This window comes from Pristis pectinata, chromosome 34 (genome assembly GCF_009764475.1).
Source record: "Pristis pectinata isolate sPriPec2 chromosome 34, sPriPec2.1.pri, whole genome shotgun sequence".
NCBI lineage: Eukaryota > Metazoa > Chordata > Chondrichthyes > Rhinopristiformes > Pristidae > Pristis > Pristis pectinata.
The window spans coordinates 15,946,001-15,970,054 of record NC_067438.1 but is presented as its reverse complement, the minus strand read 5'-3'; the positions used below and the strand labels follow the sequence as shown (position 1 = coordinate 15,970,054).

General features: G+C 58.5%; 1 protein-coding gene across 1 annotated transcript in view; it reads left to right on the top strand.

Moving 5' to 3' along the window:
- Positions 1–731: 731 nt before the first annotated feature.
- LOC127585898 (uncharacterized) overlaps positions 732–24,054 on the top strand; it is a 42,504-nt gene continuing 19,181 nt past the window's right edge. The window contains exons 1-7 of the mRNA XM_052043625.1: positions 732–849; positions 4,279–4,550; positions 12,481–12,741; positions 13,245–13,517; positions 16,501–16,794; positions 18,753–19,013; positions 19,647–19,919. Coding sequence (XP_051899585.1) covers positions 4,502–4,550; positions 12,481–12,741; positions 13,245–13,517; positions 16,501–16,794; positions 18,753–19,013; positions 19,647–19,919 — 1,411 coding nt within the window. The 5' untranslated portion in view covers positions 732–849; positions 4,279–4,501. The remainder of the gene's footprint in view (positions 850–4,278; positions 4,551–12,480; positions 12,742–13,244; positions 13,518–16,500; positions 16,795–18,752; positions 19,014–19,646; positions 19,920–24,054) is intronic.

Genomic DNA, 24,054 nt, shown 5'->3' with positions numbered 1-24,054 from the left:
GGTGGGGATGGAGGGGGAGTGTGGGGACAGAGAGGGGGAGGATGAGCACAGGGAGGGGGGCGAGGGTGGGGACAAAGGAGGAGGGTGGTGACGCAGGGGGAGTGTGGGACAGGGAGGGGGGAGGGTTGGAATGGTTGAAACACATCCCAGAGTTTTGATTTTCTGTAACCAGCCTCATCCCCTCCTCCCTCTGTCTCCCCGCAGTAAGAACATCCCCCTCCCCCTCCTCCTCCTCCTGGCCTTTAGTTCCCCCTGGACACTGGTCCTGAGCCAAGGTTTAGAACACTGCTCCCTCACTGTGTGCACAGCCCGGGCCTGCTATTCCACTCCCTGGAATTCCTTGTCACCGTCCACAGTCCAACCTGCTCCCTGGCTGCTCTCCAGCCTCTTCCCAGAAGCTGCTTCCCTCAAACATGTGTTGGCATGGATCCCACCCCAGGTTTGCAACCTCTGCCTGGTTCCAGAACCTTCTCCCTGTTCACCCATTCCAGTGTGTACCTCACGTGTTCTGGCTTAGGCTGAAACTCACAGCCAGGGTCAAGGAACAGTGACCGCCCACAGCTCTGTGTCCCAGGGTCGAGAATACAGACCAGGCTCGGAACCAGGGTCAGGGAACAGTGACAGCCCACAGCTCCGTGTTCCAAGGTCACAAATACAGACCAGGATTGGATCTGGGATCAGTGTACGGTGACAGCCCACAGATCCATGTCCCAGGGTCGGGAATACAGACCGGGATTGGTTCTGGGATCAGTGAACGGTGACAGCCCACAGCTCCGTGTCCCAGGGTTGGGAATACAGACCAGGATTGGATCTAGTCTCAGTGAACAGCTGCTCTCCATCCCTGTGCCGGTGAGCTCCTTCCAGCTGTTGGGGTTGATCGTGTTGGTGTGCATACGAATCGGGAGCAGGCAGAGGCCACTCGGCTCTTTGAGACTGCTCCCCATTCAATAAGGTCATGGCTGATTGGTGTAACCTCAACCCTGCATTACCCTTACGCCGGTAACCTTTCACTCCCTGCCGATCAAGTATCCATCTACCTCTGCCTTAGAAATAACCCAAGGCTCTGCTTCCTTTTGAGGGAGATTTGCCAACCTCGGAGTGAAAACATTTCGCCTCATCTCTGTTTTAAGTGGTAACCTCTCATTTGTAAATGGTGACCTTTTGTTCCAGACTGTCCCACAAGAGCGAGCATCCTCTGCACTCTCACCCTGTCCACACCCCTCAGGACCTCATATGTTCCATTCAGGAACTAAACTCCGGTGGACAAGTCCAGCCTGTCCGAGCTTTCCTCACAGGACAAACCCCCTCCCCCCCACCAACAATTCTAGTCCAACAAACTTTCTCCAAACTGCTTCCAATACAATAACACCTTCCTCAAGGAACCCAACACTAGAGCGGTGCGGGGAGGTTGAAGCTCATCTGCCAAGGTGTTGGGCACAGGAAACAGTATCGAAAAGCAGCAGAAGATGAGAAAGAGCAAAATGACAAGAAATGGGAAGTAATTAGACTGGCCCGGACTGAGGTAGAACCCAGGGAGGTCCAGGATAGGTTCACGGGGCACAGCCACAACACAACGTGTGTATTAAGTGGTTGGTGAGCTGGGCAAAAGGGCGGGAATGGGATCTAAATATTCCTGGATACAGGGTGTTCGGGAAAGTCAGGGACGGGAGGGAAGGAGAGAGGGTCAGTATGTTAAGGAGATTGGAGAGGGTGTCCTGGAACCATCGAGGACAGAATGTATCTGTTTAGATTGGGGAAACAGTAGGGGAGAGGTTGCACCAGTGGGAGCTTCTAGAGACTGATAACTGGGGCTGGGGGATGGAGGGGGAAGATGTTGAAGACCAAATTAATGGGGAAATTGCAAAGACACAAGAAATTCTGCAGATGCTGGAAACTGCAGCAACACACAAAATGCTGGAGGAACTCAGCCAGTCAGGCAGCATCTTCGGAAGGAAATAAACGGTCGACATTTTGGGTCGAGATGCTTCATCAGGACCAGCAAAGAAATTGCAGAGATGTGCAAGACCCACAGAGTATGGGTAATTGGGGGGCAGGCGGGGAGCAAAGGGTATTAATCATGGGTTGGGGGGGCATTCTGCTACCCAGATAGAGATTGGGTGGTAACAGATGGTCAGCAGTGTCGGAAGTGTGTTCAAGAGGAACTCGTTGTGTTTCTGACCCAGTGAGGAAGTCGCTTTGCTTCACTTGGTTCTGGGGAATGAACGGACCAGGTGATGCAAGTATCAGTGGGGAACATCCAGTAAACACTGATCATAATATCATAAAGTTTTGACTAGCAATAGAAAGGGATACAGACCATTCTAAAGTAAAGATAGTCAATGAGATGAGGAAGATCCAGCCCGGGTAAACTGGAAAAAAAGTTTGGTAGAGAAACCTGTAGCTGAACAATGGGAGGATTGTGCAGTGGGGATGTTTCACCTACTGTCTGGGTACATTACATGGAGAGGGAAGGGAAATTAAAGCCCGAGCTCTCTGATGACCAAAGGAGCAGAGGAATCCCACGTACCCCCAGGTCCCTCTGTTCCTGCTGCATGTTGCATTGTTCATATTTTACCTTTAGAAATGTAACACGGCACGTTTACCTGGATTAAACCACCCGCCTCCTCTCCACCCGTTCCCACACCCTCTTCTCACCTTGTTCACAGTTCACCCCCTGCCTCTTCTGCACAGTCTGCAGATTTGGAGCCCAGGGACCCCGAAGCACCAGCTGTTGGGCGTGAGGCAGCAGTCAGGAAGTGAGGGCAGTGAGTGAAGCCCAGGGCAGGGCAACGGGGATCGTGCCCACTGGGTCTGCCCCTTTGTCTGCATCCCAAGCTCCATAAACCCAGGGTCTATGCCATGGGGTTCGTACCCACAGGGTTTGTGCCACAGGGCTAGGACCACAATGTGTGCTCTCGGGGTCCGTGCTCCCGAAGTGTCTGCCTGCGGGGCTACTGACAGGGCCATGCCCCAGTGTCTGTGTCCCCACGCTATGTACTCCCCAGGATCTGTGCCTCCACATCCAGCATGTTATTCTTCGCCATTTCCACCAGCCTCAGTGGGATCCCACCACCAGCCACAACTTTCCCTCTGCACCGCATCCCCCCCCCCCCCCCCCCTTTCAGGCTTTCTGCAGGGACCACTCTCTCCTTGACTCCCTTGTCTGCTATCCCTCCCCTCCCCTCCCCTGCCACCATTGGAGGTGCAACACCTGACCCTGCACCTCCTCCTCCGTCACCACCAGAGATTCACCTGCGCCTCCTCCAACCCATTTGACTGCATTCAGTGCTCCCGATGTGGCCTCCTCTACACCGGCAGACGCTGTGCTCTGTCCACAACAGCCATCTCGAGCTTCCAGTCACATGTCACAGCAACTCCCCTCCCCACTCCCACACCAACCCGTTGGTCCTCGCCCTTCCCCACTGCCATTGGGAGGCCAAATACAAATGACCACCACCCCATATTCCACCTGGGCAGTCTACAACTGAAGGTATGGACATTGAACTTTCAGATTTCAGGTAACCGTTAGCCTATGTGTTCCCCTCTGACTTCTACCTGCCCAGCCAGGTTCTCTCTCCCTTTGTACACTCCCCCTCCCATTACCCAGTTCCTTTCCCCTCCCCCACCTGCTCCCACCTGCCCAGCATCTCACACACCTGTCCGCCTGGGGTTCTCCTTCCTTGGGCCACCCTTCCTGTCCCCTACCCCACTGGTTCCATCTTTCACCCACAGCCTCTGTCTCTGAGCTCCTCCCCCCCCCCACCTGGATCCACCCATCACCTACAGCCCTGTTCACTCCCCCCCCCCCCCCCTCACCTCTCCACACAGGCTCTCCCCCCTCTACACACGCGGTTCTGACCCGAACTGTTGGCTATCCCTTTGCCTCCACAGATGCTGCTCGACCTGCTGAGTTTCTCCAGCAGATTATGTTTTGCTCCGGGATCTCTCCGGATGTGTGCCGTCGGGATCTCACCCCCACGGTCTCTGTCCCCGGGTCTCACCCCCAGGGTCTCTGTCTCCAGGATGTGTGCCCTCGGGATCTCACCCCCACGGTCTCTGTCCCCAGGTCTCACCCCCACGGTCTCTGTCCCCAAGGTCTCTGACACTAGCCTGTGTCCCCAGGGTCTGTCCACGGGCTCCGTGACAGCAGGTCCCCGCCACTCCCTCCTGCTCGCACTCTCGGGGTCCGTCATTGCAAACTCCCGGCAACTGATGACGCGGTCACAGCTCTGCTCCTGATTGGACGGAATGAAATATTTTCGGACTTTATTTCTCAAGGACTCAAACTCCTCGGACAACTTCTGGCCAGACACCGATGATACATGGACGGCTTGGATTATGACTGGAAGAGGACATAGCACGGACCAATCAGCGCGCACTCCGGGGATGAACCTGCCCGGCGCCGCACAGAGTCCGCAGGTCGTCCGGGAGCGGAGCGGATTGGGATCGCACCGTGCACTGACGGAGGGCGCGGAACAGCCCTGATAGGGAGAGAGTAACGATGCTGGGTCTAATACAGCTGGTCCTCCTGTGTGGGGGGGTCTCCGCAGGTGGGTGTCAGTGGTCAGCTGGGCACTCAGACCCCGGTCAGTGGATCAGTGGTCAGCTGGGCAACCAGCTCCCGGTCAGTGGCTGACGGGTCAACTGGGCACCCAGCTCCCGGTCAGTGGCTGAGGGGTCCGTGGTCAGCTGGGCAACCAGCCCTAGGTCATGGCTGAGGGTCAGCTGGCCACCCAGCCCTTGGTCAGTGGCTGAGGGGTCAGTGGTCAGCCGGGCATCCAGCGCCCAGTCAGTGGGTCAGTGGTCAGCTGAGCAAACAGACCCCGGACAGTGGCTGAGGGGTCAGTGGTCAGCTGGGCACCCAGCCCTCGGTCAGTGCATCAGTGGTCAGCTGGGTACCCAGCCCCCGGTCAGTGGGTCAGTGGTCAGCTGGGCACCCAGTCCCCAGTCAGTGGCTGAGAGGTCAGAGTTCAGCTGGGCACCCAGCTCCCGGTCATGGCTGAGGGTCAGCTGGGCACCCAGCCCCTGTTCAGTGGCTGAGGGGTCAGTGGTCAGCTAGGCACCCAGCCCTCGGTCAGTGGATCAGTGGTTATCTGGGTACCCAGCCCCTGGGCAGTGGTTGAGGGGTCAGTGCTCAGCTGGGCACCCAGCCCCCAGTCAGTGTCAGTGGTTAGCTGGGCAAGCAGCCACCCGGTCATGGCTGAGGGTCTGCTGGGCACCCAGTCCCCGGTAATGGCTGAGGGTCCGCTGGGTACCCAGCCCTGGGTCAGTGCATCAGTGGTCAGCTGGGTACCCAGCCCCTTGTCAGTGGGTCAGTGGTCAGCTGGGCACCCAGCCCCTGGTCAGTGGGTCAGTAGTCAGCTAGGCAGGCCCCAGACAGTGGCTGAGGGGTCAGTGGTCAGCTGGCCATCCAGCACCCGGTTAGCGGTCAGCTGGCCATCCAGCCCCTGTCAGTGGCAGAGGAGTCAGCTTAGCACCCAGCTCCCGGTCAGTGGCTGAGAGGTCAGTGGTCAGTTGGGCACCCAGACCCTGGACAGTAGCTGTGGACTCTGGTCAGCGGGGCATCTGGCACCCGGTCAGTAGCTGAGTGGTTAGCTGGGCACCCAGCCACGATCTGGCTGAGGGGTCAGTGGTCAGCTGGGCACCCAGCTCCCGGTCAGTGGGTGAGGGGTCATTGGTCAGCTGGGCACCCAGCCCCCGGGTCAGTGGCTGTGCAGTCAGCTGGGCACCCCATTCCCAGTCAGCGCGTGAGGTGTCAGTTGTCATCTGGACAAACAGCTCCCCGGTCATGGCTGAGGGTTAGCTGAGGTCCCAGCCCCTGGATAGAGGCTGAGGGGTAAGTGGTCAGATGGGCATCCAGCCCCCAGTCAGTGGCTGAGGGGTCAGCTGGGCACCCAGCCCCTGGTCAGTGGGTCAGTGGTCAGCTGGGCACCCAGCCCTCCATCAGTGGATCAATGGTCAGCTAGGCACCTAGCCCCTGGTCAGTGTCTCGGGGTCAGCTGGGCACCCAGCTCCCGGTCAGTGGCTGAGGGGTCAGCTGGGCACCCAGCCCCCAGTCAGTGCCTGAGGTGTCAGTGGTCAGCTGGACACCCAGCCCCTGGTAAATTGGTCAGTGGTCAGTGTTCAGCTAGGTACACAGCCCCTGGTCGGTGGCTGAGGTTTTAGTGGCCAGCTGGACATCCAGCCCTCGGTCATTGGATCAGTGGTCAGCTGGGCACCCAGCCCCCTGTCAGTGGGTCAGTGGTCAGTTGTGCACCCAGCCCCCATCAGTGGCTGAGCGTCAGCTGTGCACCCAGTTCCCGGTCAGTGGCTCAGTGGTCAGCTGGGCACCCAGCCCCCAGTCAGTGGCTGAGGTGTCAGTGGTCAGCTGGTCACCCAGCCCCTGGTCAGTGGCTGAGGGGTCAGTTGTCATCTGGGCACCCAGCCCCTGGTCAGTGGATCAGTAGTCAGCTGGGAACCCAGCCCCCAGTCACTGGGTCAGTGGTTAGCTGGGCACCCAGCCGTTTAGTGTCTGAGGGGTCAGTGGTCAGCTGGGCATGGAGCCCCCAGTCAGTGGCTGAGACATCAGTAGTCAGCTGGTAACCAGCCACCCAGTCAGCACCTGAGGTGTCTGCTTGCACCCAGTTCCCGGTCAGTGGCTGAGGGGTCAGTGGTCAGCTGGGCACCCAGCCCCCCAGTCAGTGGGTCAGTGATCAGCTGGCCAACCAGCCCCCGGTCAGTGGCTCAGAAGTCGGTCGTCAGCTGGGCACCCAGCCCCGGGTCAGTGGCTGAGCAGTCAGCTGGGCACCCAGCTCCCGGCCGATGTGTGAGGTGTCAGGGGTCACCTGTGCCTCCAGCCCCCGGTCAGTGTCTGAGGTGTCCGCTTGCACCCAGCCCCCGGTAAGTGGCTGAGGGGTCAGTGACAGCTGGGCACCCAGCACCCGGTCTGTGGATCAGTGGTCAGTGGTCAGCTGGGCACCCAGCCTCCGATCAGTGGCTGAGGGGCCTGCTGGCCACCCAGCTCCCGGTCAGTCGCTGAGGGTTCTGTGGTCAGCTTGGCACCCAGTCCCCACTCAATGGGTCAGTGCTCAGCTGGGCACCCAGCATCCGGTCAGTGGCTGAGGGGTCAGTGGTCAGCTGGGCACCCTGCCCCACCGTCAGTGTCTGAGGGGTCAGCTGGGCACCCAGCCCCCTGTCAGTTGCTAAGGAGTCATTGGTCATCTGGGCACCCAACCCCCGTCAGTCACTGAGTGGTCAGCTGGGCACCCAGCTCCCGGTCAATGCGTGAGGTGTCAGTGGTCAGCTATGCACCCAGCCCCTGGTCAGTGGCTGTGTCAGTGGTCAGCTGGGCACCCAGCCCTCGGTCATTGAATCAGTGGTCAGCTGGGCACCCAGCCCCTGGTCAGTGGATGAGGGGTCAGTGGTCAGCTGGGCACCCAGCTCCTGGTCAGTGCGAAGGTGTCAGTGGTCAGCTGGGCACCCAGCCCTCGGTCATTGAATCAGTGGTCAGCTGGGCACCCAGCCCCTGGTCCGTGTCTGAGGATTCAGTGGACAGCTGGGCACCCAGATCCCCGGTCAGTGGCTGAGGGGTCAGTGGTCTGCCGCACACCAAGCCCACAGTCAGTGGGTCAGTGGTCAGCTGGGCACCTCGGCCCCGGTTAGTGGGTGAGTGGTTCTACACCACCCAGGCTGATCTCAGTGGGTATCAGTTTGGGGGGGACCTTGGCGGAGACTGCAGACGAGGCGGGGGGAGGGATGTGTTATCCTCGGCGGAGACTTCAGACATGGGGTCGGGAACCTTGACGGAGACTGCAGACGGGGGGGGAGAGATGGGTTAACCTCTCCCCTTCACTGACCTAGGCCTGAACACTTGTCACTGAACATGTGGACAGTGGGACACCACAGGTCTGGTCAGCACTGGGGGTTTATGGGGTGACACAGGAAGAGCCCATTCAGCCCTCTGTGTCCATGCTGGGGCATTGCTCTCCCGGACACAAGAAGGAGTGAGGCTTGGACGTGCAGGGGGCATTTACACAGCTTGGAGGGCCAGAGGGCGGGCAGGGGATCGGACTGGGCAGTGGGAGGTCGGTTAAATGTGGTACAGGCAGGTAGGAGGAGAGGCACCTTGGCAGAGTGAAGGAGGGGCTGTGGGTTAGAGACTTGTCCTTTCCATCCCTCCCACCACACTTCTGCAGGTGGAAACTTTTCTCACCTTCCCGGTTCTGAGGAGGGGTCTTTGACCTGAAACATTAACTGTTTCCATGGGTGCTGCCCCGAGCTGTTCAGGGTTTCCAGCTCTTTCTGTTTCTGTTGTTGAAGGAGGGATGACAGGTGAAATGGTGGAGCGGAGGGAGTGCAGACCAGAGGGAGCTGGGTGTGGGAACACAATGTCCCTTGTACCTCAGGGCCTGTTGAGGGCGGTTGGTGAAGGTCCTGCGATTCACAGAGAAGTACAGGAACAGTCAGGCCACGGTGAAACACTGGCCTGGTCTCTGGTCCTGGGAACGATGGGAGAGTCTGTGAGGGCGCTCCCTGAGATGGGGGAAGCTATAGGGTGGGGTGGGGGAAGCTGGGGACATTCTCCCTGGAGCAGAGATGGGTTTGGAGAGGGGGGAGGGGGAGCCGAGGCTTCCATCGGCAGGGCGGAGGGAGAGCACGACTCGCCAAGACCAGTGCTCATAAACGGGATTAAAGTGGATGGGTATGGAGAGTTATCATGGACACTGTGGGCCGAAGGGCCTGTGTCTGTGCTTTGGGACTTCATGAGATTTAATGGGGTGTTGAGGGGGGGGGGAGGAGTGAGAAAGATTGTTGCTGACACTGGGGGGCTGACGCTGAGCATATTGAAAGGGCCAGGCACCACCGGCATTCACAGACAGAATGCTTCGCACTACTCCACAGCCAGCCTGCTCCCTGCAGCTCACACCAACACTGGCCCTTCCTTGGGTCTTCACAACCCTCAGTGTGGTCACGACTGCCTCCCAGTGCCCACTGTTCAGGGCATGCAGATGCAAAGGTCACCTCCTGGACACCAGTGGGGACCAGGTCCGGGACTGTTCCAGCCTGCATCAGCTGGGAGGGTGAGATTTCACGGTTCTGGAGGTCATTGACTCCCAACACCCCACGAGACCAGACCCCGAGCTCTCTGTCAGCCCACAGAAATAGGGAAAGTGACATTGACAGAGCACCTTCTCAGCACTGCAGCTCCCCCCACCACCCACCTCCTCCACCCCGCAGAGACCTACCTGCCCACCACCTGCCCCTACAGACAGCTCCCCCCACCACCCACCTCCTCCACCCCGCAGAGACCTACCTGCCCACCACCTGCCCCTACAGAGACCCCCCCCACCACCCACCTCCTCCACCCCGCAGAGACCTACCTGCCCACCACCTGCCCCTACAGACAGCTCCCCCCACCACCCACCTCCTCCACACCGCAGAGACCTACCTGCCCACCACCTGCCCCTACAGAGACGCCCCCCACCACTCACCTCCTCCACCCCGCAGAGACCTACCTGCCCACCACCTGCCCCTACAGAGACCCCCCACACCACCCACCTCCTCTCCAATAGCCACAGGTGATGTGCCAGAAGACGGAGGGTGGTTAATGTTCTGCCTTCATCTAAGAGGGGCTGCAGGGACAAGCCGGAGAACTACAGGCCGGTGAGTCTAACATCAGAGGTGGGAACGTTACTGGAGGGAATTCTGAGGAACAGGATCTACAGGCCTTTGGAAAGGCAAGGTCTAATTGGGAATAGTCAGCATGGCTTTGTGCATGGGAAATAGCATCTCAGGAATTTAATTGAACTTTTTCAAGAGAATTGACAAGGGAAGGGTAGTAGATGTGGTCTACATGGACTTCAGCAAAGCCCCGCTTGGTAGGCTGGTCCAGAAGGTGAGATCACATGGGATCCAGGGTGAGCTGGCCAATTGGATACAACATTGGCCTGGTGGTAGGAGGCAGAGGGTGGCAGTGGAGGGGTGTTTTTCAGATGGGAGGCCTGTGACCAGGGGTGTGCATCAGGGATCAGTGCTGGGTCTCCTCATGTATGTCAATGATTTGGATGAGAATGTAGGGGGCGCGGTCAGGCAGTGTGTGGGTGACACCATCGCACCATTGGTGTGGTGGACAATGAAGGTTGTCCAAGGTTACAACAGGATCTGGATCAATTGGGGAAGTGGGCCCAGGAATGGCAGATGGAGTTTAATTTGGACAAGTGCAAGGTGTTGCATTTTGGGAAGTTAAACCAAGGCGGGACTTGCACAGTGTGGCAGGGCAGCAAGGACAGACAAGGGAACCACAGGCCGGTCAGCCTGACTTCAGTTGTAGGGAAGTTACTGGAGGGAATTCTGAGGGACAGGATCTAACATCACTTGGATAGGCAAGGCCTGATCAGGAATAGTCAGTGTGGTTCTGTGTGTGGGAGGTCATGCCTGACAAATCTTTTGGAGTTTTTCGAAGAGGTAACTAAGGGGATAGAGGAAGGTAGAGCAGTGGATGTTGTCTACGTGGTCTTTAGTAAGGCCTTTGACAAGGTCCCACATGGCAGGCTGATCTGGGAGATTAGGTCGCATGGGATTCAGGGGCAGCTGGCGAGGTGGATTCAGAATTCGCTCTGACAGGAAGCAGAGGGTGATGGTTGAAGGTTGATTCTCCGACTGGAGGCCTGTGACTAGGGGGGTGCCCCAGGGGTCAGTGTTGGGACCTCTGTTAACAATTATTTATGTAAATGACTTGGATATGAACGTACATGGCACAATTAGCAAGTTTGCTGATGACACTAAATTCGGGGTCTTGTTGACAGTGAAGCAGGTCACAGTGACTTACAAAGAGATCTTCATCAGTTAGGGAGATGGGCTGAGGAAATGGAAAATGGATTTCAACTGAGTTAAGTGGGAGGTGATGCATTTTGGCCAGTCAAACCAGGGTAGGACTTGTGCAGGGAACGGCAGGGCACTGACGAGTGTTGTGGAACAGAGGGACCTGGGAGTACAGTTCACCGAAAGCGACCGCACAGATAGACAGGGTAGTGAAGAAGGCGTTTGACACGCTGGCCTTCACCAGTCAGGGCTTCGAGGTTAGGAGTAGGCACATTATGTTGCAGTTATACAAGTTGTTGGTGAGGCCACACTTGGAGTATTGTGCACAGTTTTGGTCCCCCTGTTTTAGGAAAGACACGGTCAAGCTGGAGAGGGTGCAGAAGAGATTTACGAGGATGCTGCCTGGACTGGAGGGCCTGAGTTACAGGGAGAGGTCAGCCACGCTGGATCTTTATACCCTGGAGCGCAGGCGAATGAGGGGCGACTGCGTAGAAATTCATAAATTCATGAGGGGTATGGATAAGGTGGACGGTCGCCGTCTTTTCCCCAGGGTTGGGGAGTCCAGAACTAGAGGGCACAGATACAAGATAAGAGGGGGGAGATTTAAAAGCGAGCTGAGAGGTAATGTCTTTACACAGAGGGTGGTGAGTGCCTGGAACAAGCTGCCGGAGAAAGTGGTCAAGGCCGGTGCAATCGCAACATTTAAGAGGCATTTGGGGAGGTACATGGAGGGGAGGGGCTTGGAGGGTCACGGGCCGAACGCAGGTAACTGGAACTAACAGGGAAGATGCTGTGGTTGGCATGGTCCAGCATCTCTGATGCTGGTCTATGAACCTAAGACGTATGCCATGTGCCTTCTTCACCACCTTGCAACTTTCAGGGTGTTCATCAACATTCCTTCATGCTTGCCATTTATGGTGCATGTCCTATCCCAGGCCCTTGGACTTGTTGGAATTAAATTCCATTAGCCAATGCTCTGCTCAACTTTCCATCCATTCGATAGACGACTGCGGCGTTAGACAACCCTCCTCCCTGTCCATAACACCACCAATTTTCGTGTTATCTGCAAACCTACTTATTGTACCTCTTAAATTCACACCCAGGTCATTAATATATATTACAAGCAACAAAGCTCCCAGCACGGGTCCCTGCAGCACACCACTGGTCACAGACTGTCCATCAGAACAGCTTCCTTCCAGCACTGCCCTCTGCCCCCATCACCAGGCCAGGTTTGGATCCACGTAGCCAGCCCACCCCGGATCCCATGTGTCTCATCCTGCTGGACCAGCCCACCACACGGGACCATGTCAGTGCCTTACTCGGCTCATACAGACAACATCTCCCACACACATCATCAGTTTTCTGAGCCACCGCCTCGAAAAACCCAATGAAGTTAGTGAGACAGGACTTGCCGCACACAGAGCCACGTTGATAACCTCGATCAGCCGCTGCCTTTCCAAATGTGCACAATTCCTGTCCCTAGGGTTTTCTCCAACAATTTCCCCACCTCTGACATCAGGCTCACTGCCCCACAGTTACCCGGTTTATCGCTGATGCCTTTGTTAAATAAAGGAACATGATCTATGCTCCATTCTGGTACCTCAGCTGTGGCACCTGGGTGTGCGAGTCCCCCCTGGGTTGCGGGTCTCCGGTCTCTCTGACTCTGTGCTCCGGTTCCAGGCTCTCACTCTCTCCGTTATTTCTACATGGCGGTGACCCCGGTGCCAGGGGTCCCCGAGTTTGTGACGGTCGGTTATGTGGATGAGGAGCCGATCGTTTACTACGACAGTGAGTTGGGGAGGAAGGTGCCCCGTCAGCGGTGGATGGAGGAGAGTCAGGGCCCCAAGTACTGGGAGCGGGAGACACAGATCTCTCGGAGCAACGAGCAGGTGTACAAGGTGAACATCCAGATCCTGCAGGAGCGGACCAACCAGACCGGGGGTGAGTCGGGTACCACGGGGGGGAAACGGGGAGGGGGGAGAAGGGAGGAACCACCTGGGGAGGGGGATGGGAGGGAACCACATGGGCAGGGAGGAACCACTCGGGGAACTCCCCCCTCCCTGATGGACGGGGATCCCCCCCACTGATAGATGGTGTGTCCCCCCGACTGGTGTACAGTGACCCAACCACCCCCCCCCCACTGATGGACAGTGTGTCTGCCCCACCCACAGCTGACGGATGGTGTCCCTCCCCACCAACAGAGGATGACATCCCCAACTGACGGACGGTGTGTTCCCCACGCCCCCCCCCACACTGATGGACGGTGTGTGCCCCCCATCTCACTGAAGGACGGTGTGTCTGTCCAGCCCATAGCTGATGGACGGTGTGTACACACCTCTCCCCCCACTGACAAACGGTGTCCCTCCCCACTGACGGAGGATGACCTGACCAACTGACGGACGGTGTGTCTGCCCCGCCCCCCAGTGACGGACGGTGTGTTACAGGCATCCACACGTTGCAGAAGATGTTCGGCTGTGAGCTCCGTGAGGACGGCTCCACCGCCGGGTTCTTCCAGTACGGCTGGGATGGGATGGACTTCCTCAGCTTCGACAAGGAGCAGGGGGTGTGGGTGACCCCCGTGCCCTGGGGGCTCCTCACCAAGGTGAAGTGGGACCGGGACACGGCCTGGAACCAGCAGGTGAAGGGGTACCTGGAGCAGACCTGCATCGAGTGGCTGCAGAAATACGTCCGGGCCGGGGAGAGAGACCTCCAGCCAGGTGAGGGGGGTCAGTGTGTGTGGGGGAGGGGGTCAGTGTGTGTGTAGGTGGGTCAGTGTGTGTGGGGGAGGGGGTCAGTGTGTGTGTAGGTGGGTCAGTGTGTGGGGAATCTGTGTGGTGGAAGGTCAGGGTGTTTGTAGGCTGCTAGTGTGGGGGTCTGTGTCGGGGGGGTCAGTGTGTGGGGGGTTCAGTGTTTGTGGGTGTGTCTGTGTGGGGGGTCAGAGTTTGAAGGAGTCAGAGTGTGTGTTGGGGGGTCAGTGTGTGTGTGAATGACAGTGTGTGTGGGGGGAGTGTGACATTCTGGGGGGTTAGTGTGTGTGGGGGGTCAGTGTGTGTGTGGGGGGATCAGTGGGTGTGGGGTGTCAGTCTCTGTGGGGGCGTTAGTGTGTGTGGGGGTCATTGTGTGTTTGGATGGTGTCAGTGTGTGTGTGGGAAGGTGTCGTTGAGTTTGTGGGGGTTCAGTATGTGTGGGGGGTCAGTGTGTGCATGGGGTGTCAGTGTGTGGGGGGGCTTCTGTGTGTTTGTGGGGGATCAGTGTGGGGGTGGCAGTATGTGTGAATGGGAGTCATTGTATGAGGGGGCGTCAGTGTGTGTTGGGGGCTCAGTGTGTGGGGTGGTCAGTGTGTGTTTGGGGGATCATTGTGTGGGTGGTCAGTGTGTGTAGGGGATCAGTGTGTGTGGCGGGTCAGTGTGTGTGTATGTGGGGGTGGTTCAGTGTGTATGCGGGTGTCAGTGTGTGTGGGGGGATCTCTGTGTGTGAGGGGTCTGTGTGTGAGGGAGTGTCAGTGTCTGTGGGGGATTCTGAGTGTGGGAAGGTCAGGATGTATGTGGGTTTGCAGTGTGGGGGGCGTCAGTGTGTTTAGGGGTGTCTGTATGTGGCTCAGTGTGCATGTGAGGGAGTCAGTGTGTGGGTGTCGGTGTGTGTGTGGGGGTCAGTGTGTGGGGAGTCATTAAGTGTGTTTGTGGCAGGTGTGTGGGGTCAGTGTGTGGGAGGTGTGTTTGTGCCGGATGGCTGTCAGTGTGTGTGTGAGGGGGGTTATTGTGTGTGGGGTGTTCAGTGTGTAGGGGGCAAGTGTTTGTGTGGGGTTCAGTGTGTGTGTGGGGGTGGGTCAGTGTGGGTGTGTGTTCAGTGTGTGTTCCAGGTATCAGTGTGTGTGTTGCTTGGTGTGTGTCGGTTCCGGGGGGGAGGGGGTGGTCTGTGTCAGGTCTGGAGAAGTGTGTGTCGGGTGTGGTGGTGTCTGGCGGGTCTGGGGGGCGTCTGTGTCAGGACTGGGGGTGTACGTCGGGTCTGGGGTGTGTGACGGATCTGGAGGTGTGTGTCGGGTGTGGGGGTGTGTGGGTCGGGTCTGGGTGGTGTCGGGACTGGGGGTTTGTTGGGTGTTGGAGGGTGTGTCAGGACTGGGAGTGTGGTGTGGGTCGGGTCTGGGGTTATTACTGTCTGTCGGGTGTGGGTTTGTCGGGTCTGGGGTGTATCTCGGGTCTGGGGCGTGTTGGGGCTCGGGGGTGTTGGCGGGACTGGGGGGTGTGTCGGGTATGGGGTTATTACAGTGTGTGTCGTATGTGGGTTGGTCGGCCTGGGGGTGTGTGTCGGGTGTGGGGGTGTGTGTGTCGGGTGTGGGGTGTGTCTGTTAGGTCTGAGGGTGTCGGGCCTGTGGGGTGTGTTGGGTGTCGGGGGGTGTGTCAGGTCTGGGGGTGTGGGTCGGGTCTGGGGTCATTACTGTGTGTCGCGTGTGGGTTTGTTGGGCTGGGGGTGTGTGTCTGGTGTGGGGGTGTGTCTGTCGGGTCTGGGGGTGTCGGGCCTGGGGGGTGCGTCGGGACTGGGAGGTGTGTTGGGTGTCGGGGGGTGTGTCAGGTCTGGGGGTGTGGGTGGTGTCTGGGGTTATTACAGTGTGTGTCGGGTGTGGGTTTGTGTCGGGTCCTAGGTGTGTGTGGTGTCTGGGGGTGTGTGTCAGATGTGTAGTTGTGTTTCGGGAGTGGGGTGTGTGTGTCGCGTCTGGCGGGTGTCGGGACTGGGGGGTGTGTTGGGTGTCGGGGAATGTGTCAGGTCTGGGGTTGTGGATCGGGTCTGGGATTAGTACAGTGTGTGTCAGATCTGGGGGTGTGTGGGGGTTTTGTCGGGTTTGCAGGGTGTGTCGGGTCTGGGGGTGTTACAGTCTGTGTCAGATGTGTGCCGGGTCTGGTGTGTGTGGGTGTGTGTGTGTCGGGTTTAAGGGTGTGTCAGGTCTGGGGGTCATACAGTGCGTGTCAGGTCTGTGTTGGGTGTGGGCTTGTGTGTTGGGGGTGTGGGGGTGTGTGTAGTGTCTGGGGTGCATGTGTCGCGTCTGGGGGGGGGGGTCGGAACTGGGGGGTGCTGTCGGGTGTCGGGGGTTTGTCAGGTCTGGGGGTGTGGGTTGGGTCTGGGATTATTACAGTGTGGGGTGGGTGTGTGTCGGGTGTGGGGGCGTGTCGGGTGTGGGGGCGTGTGTCAGCTCTGGGGGTGTGTGAGGGGTTTTGTTGGGTTTGCGGGGTGTGTCAGGTCTGGGGGTGTTACTGTGTCAGGTGTGTGTCGGTTGTGGGGGTTGCTGTCGGGTCTGGTGTGTGTGGGTGTGTGTGTTGGGTTTAGGGGTGTGTTAGGTCTGGGCGTCATATAGTGTGTGTCAGGTCTCTGTTAGGTGTGGGCTTATGTGTCGGGGTGTGTATAGTGTCTGGGGTGTGTGTGTTGGGTCTGGCGGTGTTACAGTGTGTGTCAGGTGTGTCGGGTATGGGCTTGTGTGTGTCGGGTCTGGGGGTTGTTGGGCATGTGGGGGTGTGTGTCGGATGTGTGGGTGCGTGTCGGGTGTGGGGGGATGTGTCGAGCCTGTGGGGATGTCGTGTGTGGGAGGTGTGTCAGGAGTTGGGTGTGGGGTGTGTGTTGGGTGTGGGGTGTGTGCTGGGTGTGGGGTATGTCTGGTCTGGGGGTGTGGCAGTGTGTGTTCTCCCCCCTCACTGCTTCCTGTCCCCCCAGATCGCCCCGAAGTGTATTTCACCACCTCCCGCAACAACCACCGCCTCACCTGTATGGCCACCGGCTTCTACCCACAGTCCATCGAGGTAACTCTGCTGCGGGACGGCCAGGTCCTAGAGGAGACCAGTTCCCACGGGATCCTGCCCAATCACGACGGCACCTACCTGCTGACCAGGAGCGTGCAGGTGGACCCCACAGACACGGCCGTGTTCACCTGTCGTGTGGAGCACCAGGGTCTCCCCGAGCCCCTCATCCTGCTGCGCGATCTCCCCGAGCCCATCCCCCAGCTCCACGGTAAGATGCACTCAGAGGTGGGGCGGTGCAATGCAGGGACAGTGAGGGTTCACTGCAGACCACTTGCTCAGTGCAGGGACACAGTGAGGGTTGACTGCTGACCACTGGCCCAGTGCAGGGACACAGTGAGGGTTGACTGCTGACCACTGGCCCAGTGCAGGGACACAGTGAGGGTTGACTGCTGACCACTGGCCCAGTGCAGGGACACAGTGAGGGTTGACTGCTGACCACTGGCCCAGTGCAGGGACACAGTGAGGGTTGACTGCTGACCACTGGCCCAGTGCAGAGAAACAAGTGAGGTGATGCATTTTGGCCAGTCAAACCAAGGTGGGACTTGTGCTGAGAAGGGAAGGGCACTGACGAGTGTTGTGGAACAGAGGGACCCAGGAGTACAAGTGCACAGTTCACCGAAAGCGGCCGCACATGATAGACGGTGGTGAAGAAGGCGTTTGACACGCTGACCTTCACCAGTCAGGGCTTCGAGGTTAGGAGAAGGGACATTATGTTGCAGTTATACGAGTTGTTGGTGAGGCCGCACTTGGAGTCATGTGCACAGTTTTGGTCCCCCTGTTATAGGGAAGACTTTGTCAAGCTGGAGGTGGTGCAGGAGGGATTTACGAGGATGCTGCCTAGACTGGAGGGCCTGAGTTACAGGGAGAGGTCGGCAATGCTGGATCTTTATTCCCTGGAGTGCAGGAGAATGAGGGGCGACCGCATAAAAGTTTATAAATTCATGAGGAGTATGGATAAGGTGGACAGTCGCCGTCTTTTCCCCAGGGTTGGGGAGTCCAGAACTAGAGGGCACAGATACAAGATAAGAGGGGGGAGAATTAAAAAAGAGCTGAGAGGTAACGTCTTTACACAGAAGGTGGTGAGTGCCTGGAATGAGCTGCCAGAGGAAGTGGTTGAGGTGGGTAGAATTGCAACACTTAAGAGGCATTTGGATAGGTCCATGAAGGGGAGGGGCTGGAGGGTCACGGGCCGAACGCAGGCAACTGGGACTAGCAGGGAGGATGCTGTGGTCGGCATGGACCAATTGGGCCGAAGGGTCTGTATCTGCTGTATTACTCTCTGAGTCTGGTCCGTGACTCTAAGACGTATGCCATGTGCCTTCTTCACCACCTTGCTGCTTTCAGGGTATTCAACAACATTCCTTCGTGCTCGCCATTTACGGTGCATGCCCTATCCCAGGCCCTTGGACTTGTTGGAATTAAATTCCATTAGCCAGTGCTCTGGCCAACTTTCCATCCATTCGATAGACGACTGCGGCGTTAGACAACCCTCCTCCCTGTCCATAACACCACCAATTTTCCTGTTATCTGCCAACCTACTTATTGTACCTCTTAAATTCACACCCAGGTCATTAATATATATTACAAGCAACAAAGCTCCCAGCACTGGTCCCTGCGGCACACCACTGGTCACAGACTGCCCATCAGAACAGCCTCCATTCAGCACTGCCCTCTGCCCCCATCACCAGGCCAGGTTTGGATCCACGTAGCCAGCCCACCCCAGATCCCGTGTGTCTCATCCTGCTGGACAAGCCCACCACACGGGACCATGTCAGTGCCTTACTCAGCTTATACAGACAACATCTCCCACACGTCATCAGTTTCCTGAGCCACCACCTCGAAAAACCCAATGAAGTTAGTGAGACAGGACTTGCCGCACATAGAGCCAGGTTGATAACCTCGATCAACTGCTGCCTTTCCAAATGTGCACAATTCCTGTCCCTGGGGTTTTCTCCAACAATTTCCCCACCGCTGACATCAGGCTCACTGCCCCGCAGTTACCTGGTTTATCGCTGATGCCTTTGTTAAGTAAAGGAACATGATCTATGCTCCATTCTGGTACCTCAGCTGTGGCACCCGGGGTGCGGGTCCCCCGGGGGTGCGGTTCTCCAGGTCCCCCCTAGGGTGCAGGTCTCCGGTCTCTCTGACTCTCTGCTCCGGTTCCAGGCTCTCACTCTCTCCGTTATTTCTACACGGGGGTGACCCCGGTGCCGGGGGTTCCTGAGTTTGTGACGGTCGGTTATGTGGACGAGGAACCGATCGTTTACTACGACAGTGAGTTGGGGAGGAAGGTGCCCCGTCAGCGGTGGATGGAGGAGAGTCAGGGCCCCGAGTACTGGGAGCGGGAGACACAGATCTCTCGGAGCAACGAGCAGGTGTACAAGGGCAACATCCAGATCCTGCAGGAGCGGACCAACCAGACCGGGGGTGAGTCGGGTACCACAGGGGGAAACGGGGAGGGGGGAGTAGGGAGCAACCACCCAGGGACGGAGGAGGGTGGAGGGAGGGAGGAACCACCCAGGGAGGGGGATGGGAGGGAGGTGGGGAGGAACCATTCAGGGAAGTGGGAAGGAGGTGGGGAGGAACCACCCAGGTGGGCGGAGGAAGTGAGGAACCACCTGGGGAGCGTGAGAGGAACCACACGGGCAGGGAGGAACCACTCGGGTACTCCTCCCTCCCTGATGGACAGGGATCCCCCCCACTGATAGACGGTGTGTCCCCCCGACTGGTGTACAGTGTCCCAACCACCCCCCCCCCACTGATGGACAGTGTGTCTGCCCCGCCCACAGCTGACGGATGGTGTCCCTCCCCACTGACAGAGGATGACATCCCCAACTGACGGACGGTGTGTTCCCCCCCCCCCCCCCCACTGATGGACGGCGCGTGCCCTCCATCTCACTGAAGGACGGTGTGTCTGTCCAGCCCATAGCTGATGGACGGTGTGTACACACCTCTCCCCCCACTGACAGACGGTGTCCCTCCCCACTGACGGAGGATGACCTGACCAACTGACGGACGGTGTGTCTGCCCCGCCCCCCGGTGACGGACGGTGTGTTACAGGCATCCACACGTTGCAGAAGATGTTCGGCTGTGAGCTCCGTGAGGACGGCTCCACCGCCGGGTTCTTCCAGTACGGCTGGGATGGGACGGACTTCCTCAGCTTTGACAAGGAGCAGGGGGTGTGGGTGACCCCTGTGCCCTGGGGGCTCCTCACCAAGGTGAAGTGGGACCGGGACACGGCCTGGAACCAGCAGGTGAAGGGGTACCTGGAGCAGACCTGCATCGAGTGGCTGCAGAAATACGTCCGGGCCGGGGAGAGAGACCTCCAGCCAGGTGAGGGGGGCCAGTGTGTGTGGGGGAGGGGGTCAGTGTGTTTTTTGGTGGGGGGCGGCAGTGTGTGTTTGTGGGGGGGAGTGTGTGTGTGGGTATCAATGTGTGTGTTGGGTCAGTGTGTGTGTGGGGTTCAGTGTGTGTCTGGGGGTGTCAGCGTGTCTGGGTGGGTCAGTGTGTGTGGGCAGTCAATGTGTGTGGAGGTGTCAGTTTGTGTGGGGTGGTCACTGATTGTTTGGAGGATCAGTCTGTGTGTGGGGCGTTCGTGTGTGTTGGGAGGGTGTCAGTGAGTGGGGGCGGTCACTGTGTGGGGAGGGTCAGTTTATGTGTGGGTAGTTAATTTGTGTGTCGTGGGGTCAGTGTGTGGGGGTGTCAGTGTGTGGGGATCAGTGTGTGTGTGGGTGGTCAGTGTGTGTCCGAGGGTGTCAGAGGGTCTGTGGGGGTTCAGTGCGTGTGGTGGGGTCAGCGTGTGTATTGGGGGTCTGTGTGTTTGGGGGGTCAGTGTGTATACGGGAGGGGTCATTGTCTGTGGGGGGTTGGTGTGTTATGGTGACGGTGTGTGTGTGGAGAGTCAGTGTGTGGGGTGTCTGTGTGTGTGTTGTGTCAGTGTGTTTTGGGAGTTCAGTGAGTGGGGTATCTGTGTGGTGGAAGGTCAGGGTGTGTGTCAGGTGCTAGTGTGGGGGTCTGTGTCTGGGGGTTCAGTGTTTGTGGGTGTGTCTGTGTGGGGTGGTGAGAGTGTGTGTTGGGTGGTCAGTGAGTATGTGGGTGTCAGTGTGTGTGGGGGGAGTGTGACGTTCTGGGGGGTTAGTGTGTGTGGGGGTGAATGTGGGGGGTCAGTGTGTGTGGGGGGATTAGTGGGTGTAGAGTGTCAGTCTATGTGGGGGCATTAGTGTGTGTGGGGGTCGGTGTGTGTGTGAGGGGGTGTCATTGAGTTTGTGGGGTGTCAGTTTGTGGGGGGGGCTTCTGTGTTTAGGGGTGTCTGTGTGGGGCTCAGTGTGCATGTGAGGGAGTCAGTGTGTGGGTGTCGGTGTGTGTGGGGAGTCATTGAGTGTGTTTTTGGCAGGTGTGTGCGTGTGTGTGGGGTCAGTGTGTGGGAGGTGTATTTGTGCCGGATGGCTGTCAGTGTGTGTGGGGTGTTCAGTGTGTGGGGGGCAAATGTTTGTGTGGGGTTCAGTGTGTGTGTGGGGGTGGGTCAGTGTGGGTGAGTGTTCAGTGTGTGTTCCGGGTATCAGTGTGTGTGTTGCTTGGTGTCTGTCGGGTCCTGGGGTGTGTGTCGGTTCTGTGGGGGAGGGGGTGGTCTGTGTCAGGTCTGGAGAAGTGTGTGTCGGGTGTGGTGGTGTGTGTCGGGTCTGGGGGTCGTCTGTGTTAGGACTGGGGGTGTACGTTGGGTCTGGGGTGTGTGATGCATCTGGAGGTGTGTGTCGGGTGTGGGGGTGTGTGGGTCGGGTGCAGGGTGTGTGGGTCGGGTCTGGGTGGTGTCGGGACTGGGGGTTTGTTGGGTGTTGGAGGGTGTGTCAGAACTGGGGGTGTGGTGTGGGTCAGGACTGGGGTTATTACTGTGTGTCGGGTGTGGGTTTGTCGGGTCTGGGGTGTGTCTCGGGTCTGGGGCGTGTTGGGTCTCCGGGGTGTTGTCGGGACTGGGGGGTGTGTTAGATGTCTGGGGGTGTGTTGGGTATGGGGTTATTACAGTGTGTGTCGTATGTGGGTTTCTCGGCCTGGGGGTGTGTGTTGGGTGTGGGGGTGTGTGGGTCGGGTGTTGGGTGTGTCTGTTAGGTCTGGGGGTGTCGGGCCTGCGGGGTGTGTTGTGTGTCGGGGGGCGTGTCAGGTCTGGGGGTGTGGGTCGGGTCTGGGGTCATTACTGTGTGTCGGGTGTGGGTTTGTCGGGTCTGGGGTGTGTCTTGGGTCTGGGGGGTGTCAGGTCTCGGGGGTGTTGTCGGGACTGGGAGGTGTGTTGGGTGTCTGTGGGTGTGTCGGGTATGGGGTTATTACAGTGTGTGTCGCGTGTGGGTTTGTCGGGCTGGGGGTGTGTGTCGGGTCTGGGGGTGTGTGTCAGATGTGGGAGGGGGTGTCGGGTGTGGGGGTGTGTCTGTCGGGTCTGGGGGTGTCAGACCTGGGGGGTGCATCAGGACTGGGAGGTGTGTTGGGTGTCGGGGGGTGAGTCAGGTCTGGGGGCGTGGGTGGTGTCTGGGGTTATTACAGTGTGTGTCGGGTGTGGGTTTGTGTCGGGTCCTAGGTGTGTGTGGTGTCTGGGGGTGTGTGTCAGATGTGGAGGTGTGTGTCGGGAGTGGGGTGTGTGTGTCGCGTCTGGCGGGTGTCGGGACTGGGGGGTGTGTTGGGTGTCGGGGAGTGTGTCAGGTCTGGGGTTGTGGATCGGGTCTGGGATTATTACAGTGTGTGTCAGGTGTGTGTCGGGTGTGGGGGCGTGTGTCAGATCTGGGGGTGTGTGGGGGTTTTGTCGGGTATGCAGGGTGTGTCGGGTCTGGGGGTGTTACAGTCTGTGTCAGGTGTGTGCCAGGTCTGGTGTGTGTGGGTGTGTGTGTCGGGTTTAAGGGTGTGTCAGGTCTGGGGGTGATACAGTGTGTGTCAGCTCTGTGTCAGGTGTGGGCTTGTGTGTTGGGGCTGTGGGTGTGTGTGTAGTGTCTGGGGTGCATGTGTCGGGTCTGGGGGGGGGTCGGAACTGGGGGGTGTTGTCGGGTATCGGGGGTGTGTCAGGTCTGCGGGTGTGGGTTGGGTCTGGGATTATTACAGTGTGGGGTGGGTGTGTGTCGGGTGTGGGTGTGTGTCGGGTGTGGGGGCGTGTGGCCGGTCTGGGGGTTTGTGAGGGGTTTTGTTGGGTTTGCGGGGTGTGTCGGGTCTGGGGGTGTTACTGTGTCGGGTGTGTGTCGGTTGTGGGAGTGGGTGTCGGGTCTGGTGTGTGTGGGTGTGTGTGTTGTGTTTAGGGGTGTGTTAGGTCTGGGGGTCATATAGTGTGTGTCAGGTCTGTGTCAGGTGTGGGCTTGTGTGTGGGGGTGTGTATAGTGTCTGGGGTGTGTGTGTCAGGTCTGGCGGTGTTACAGTGTCTGTCAGGTGTGTCGGGTATGGGCTTGTGTGTGTCGGGTCTGGGGGTTGTTGGGCATGTGGGGGTGTGTGTCGGATGTGTGGGTGCGTGTTGGGTGTGGGGGGATGTGTCGAGCCTGTGGGTATGTCGTGTGTGGGGGGTGTGTCAGGAGTTGGGTGTGGGGTGTGTGCCGGGTGTGGGGTGTCTGGTCTGGGGGTGTGGCAGTGTGTGTGCTCCCCCCTTACTGCTTCCTGTCCCCCCAGAACGCCCCGAAGTGTACTTCACCACCTCCCGCAACAACCACCGCCTCTCCTGTATGGCCACCGGCTTCTACCCACAGTCCATCGAGGTGACTCTGCTGCGGGATGGCCGGGTCCTGGAGGAGACCAGTTCCTACGGGATCCTGCCCAATCACGACGGCACCTACCAGCTGACCAGGAGCGTGCAGGTGGACCCCACGGACACGGCCGTGTTCACCTGTCGTGTGGAGCACCGGGGTCTCCCCGAGCCCCTCATCCTGCTGCACGATCTCCCCGAGCCCATCCCCCAGGTCCACGGTAAGATGCACTCAGAGGTGGGGCGGTGCAATGCAGGGACACAGTGAGGGTTGACTGCTGACCACTGGCCCAGTGCAGGGACACAGTGAGGGTTGACTGCTGACCACTGGCCCAGTGCAGGGAAACAAGTGAGGTGATGCATTTTGGCCAGTCAAACCAGGGTGGGACTTGTGCTGAGAAGGGAAGGGCACTGACGAGTGTTGTGGAACAGAGGGACCCAGGAGTACAAGTGCACAGTTCACCGAAAGCGGCTGCACAGATAGACAGGGTGGTGAAGAAGGCGTTTGACACACTGGTCTTCATCAGTCAGGGCATCGAGGTTAGGAGTAGGGACATTATGTTGCAGTTATACGAGTCGTTGGTGAGGCCGCACTTGGAGTATTGTGCACAGTTTTGGTCCCCCTGTTATAGGGAAGACACTGTCAAGTTGGAGAGGGTGCAGAAGAGATTTATGAGGATGCTGCCTGGACTGGAGGGCCTGAGTTGTAGGGAGAGGTCGGCCACGCTGGATCTTTATTCCCTGGAGTGCAGGAGAATGAGGGGC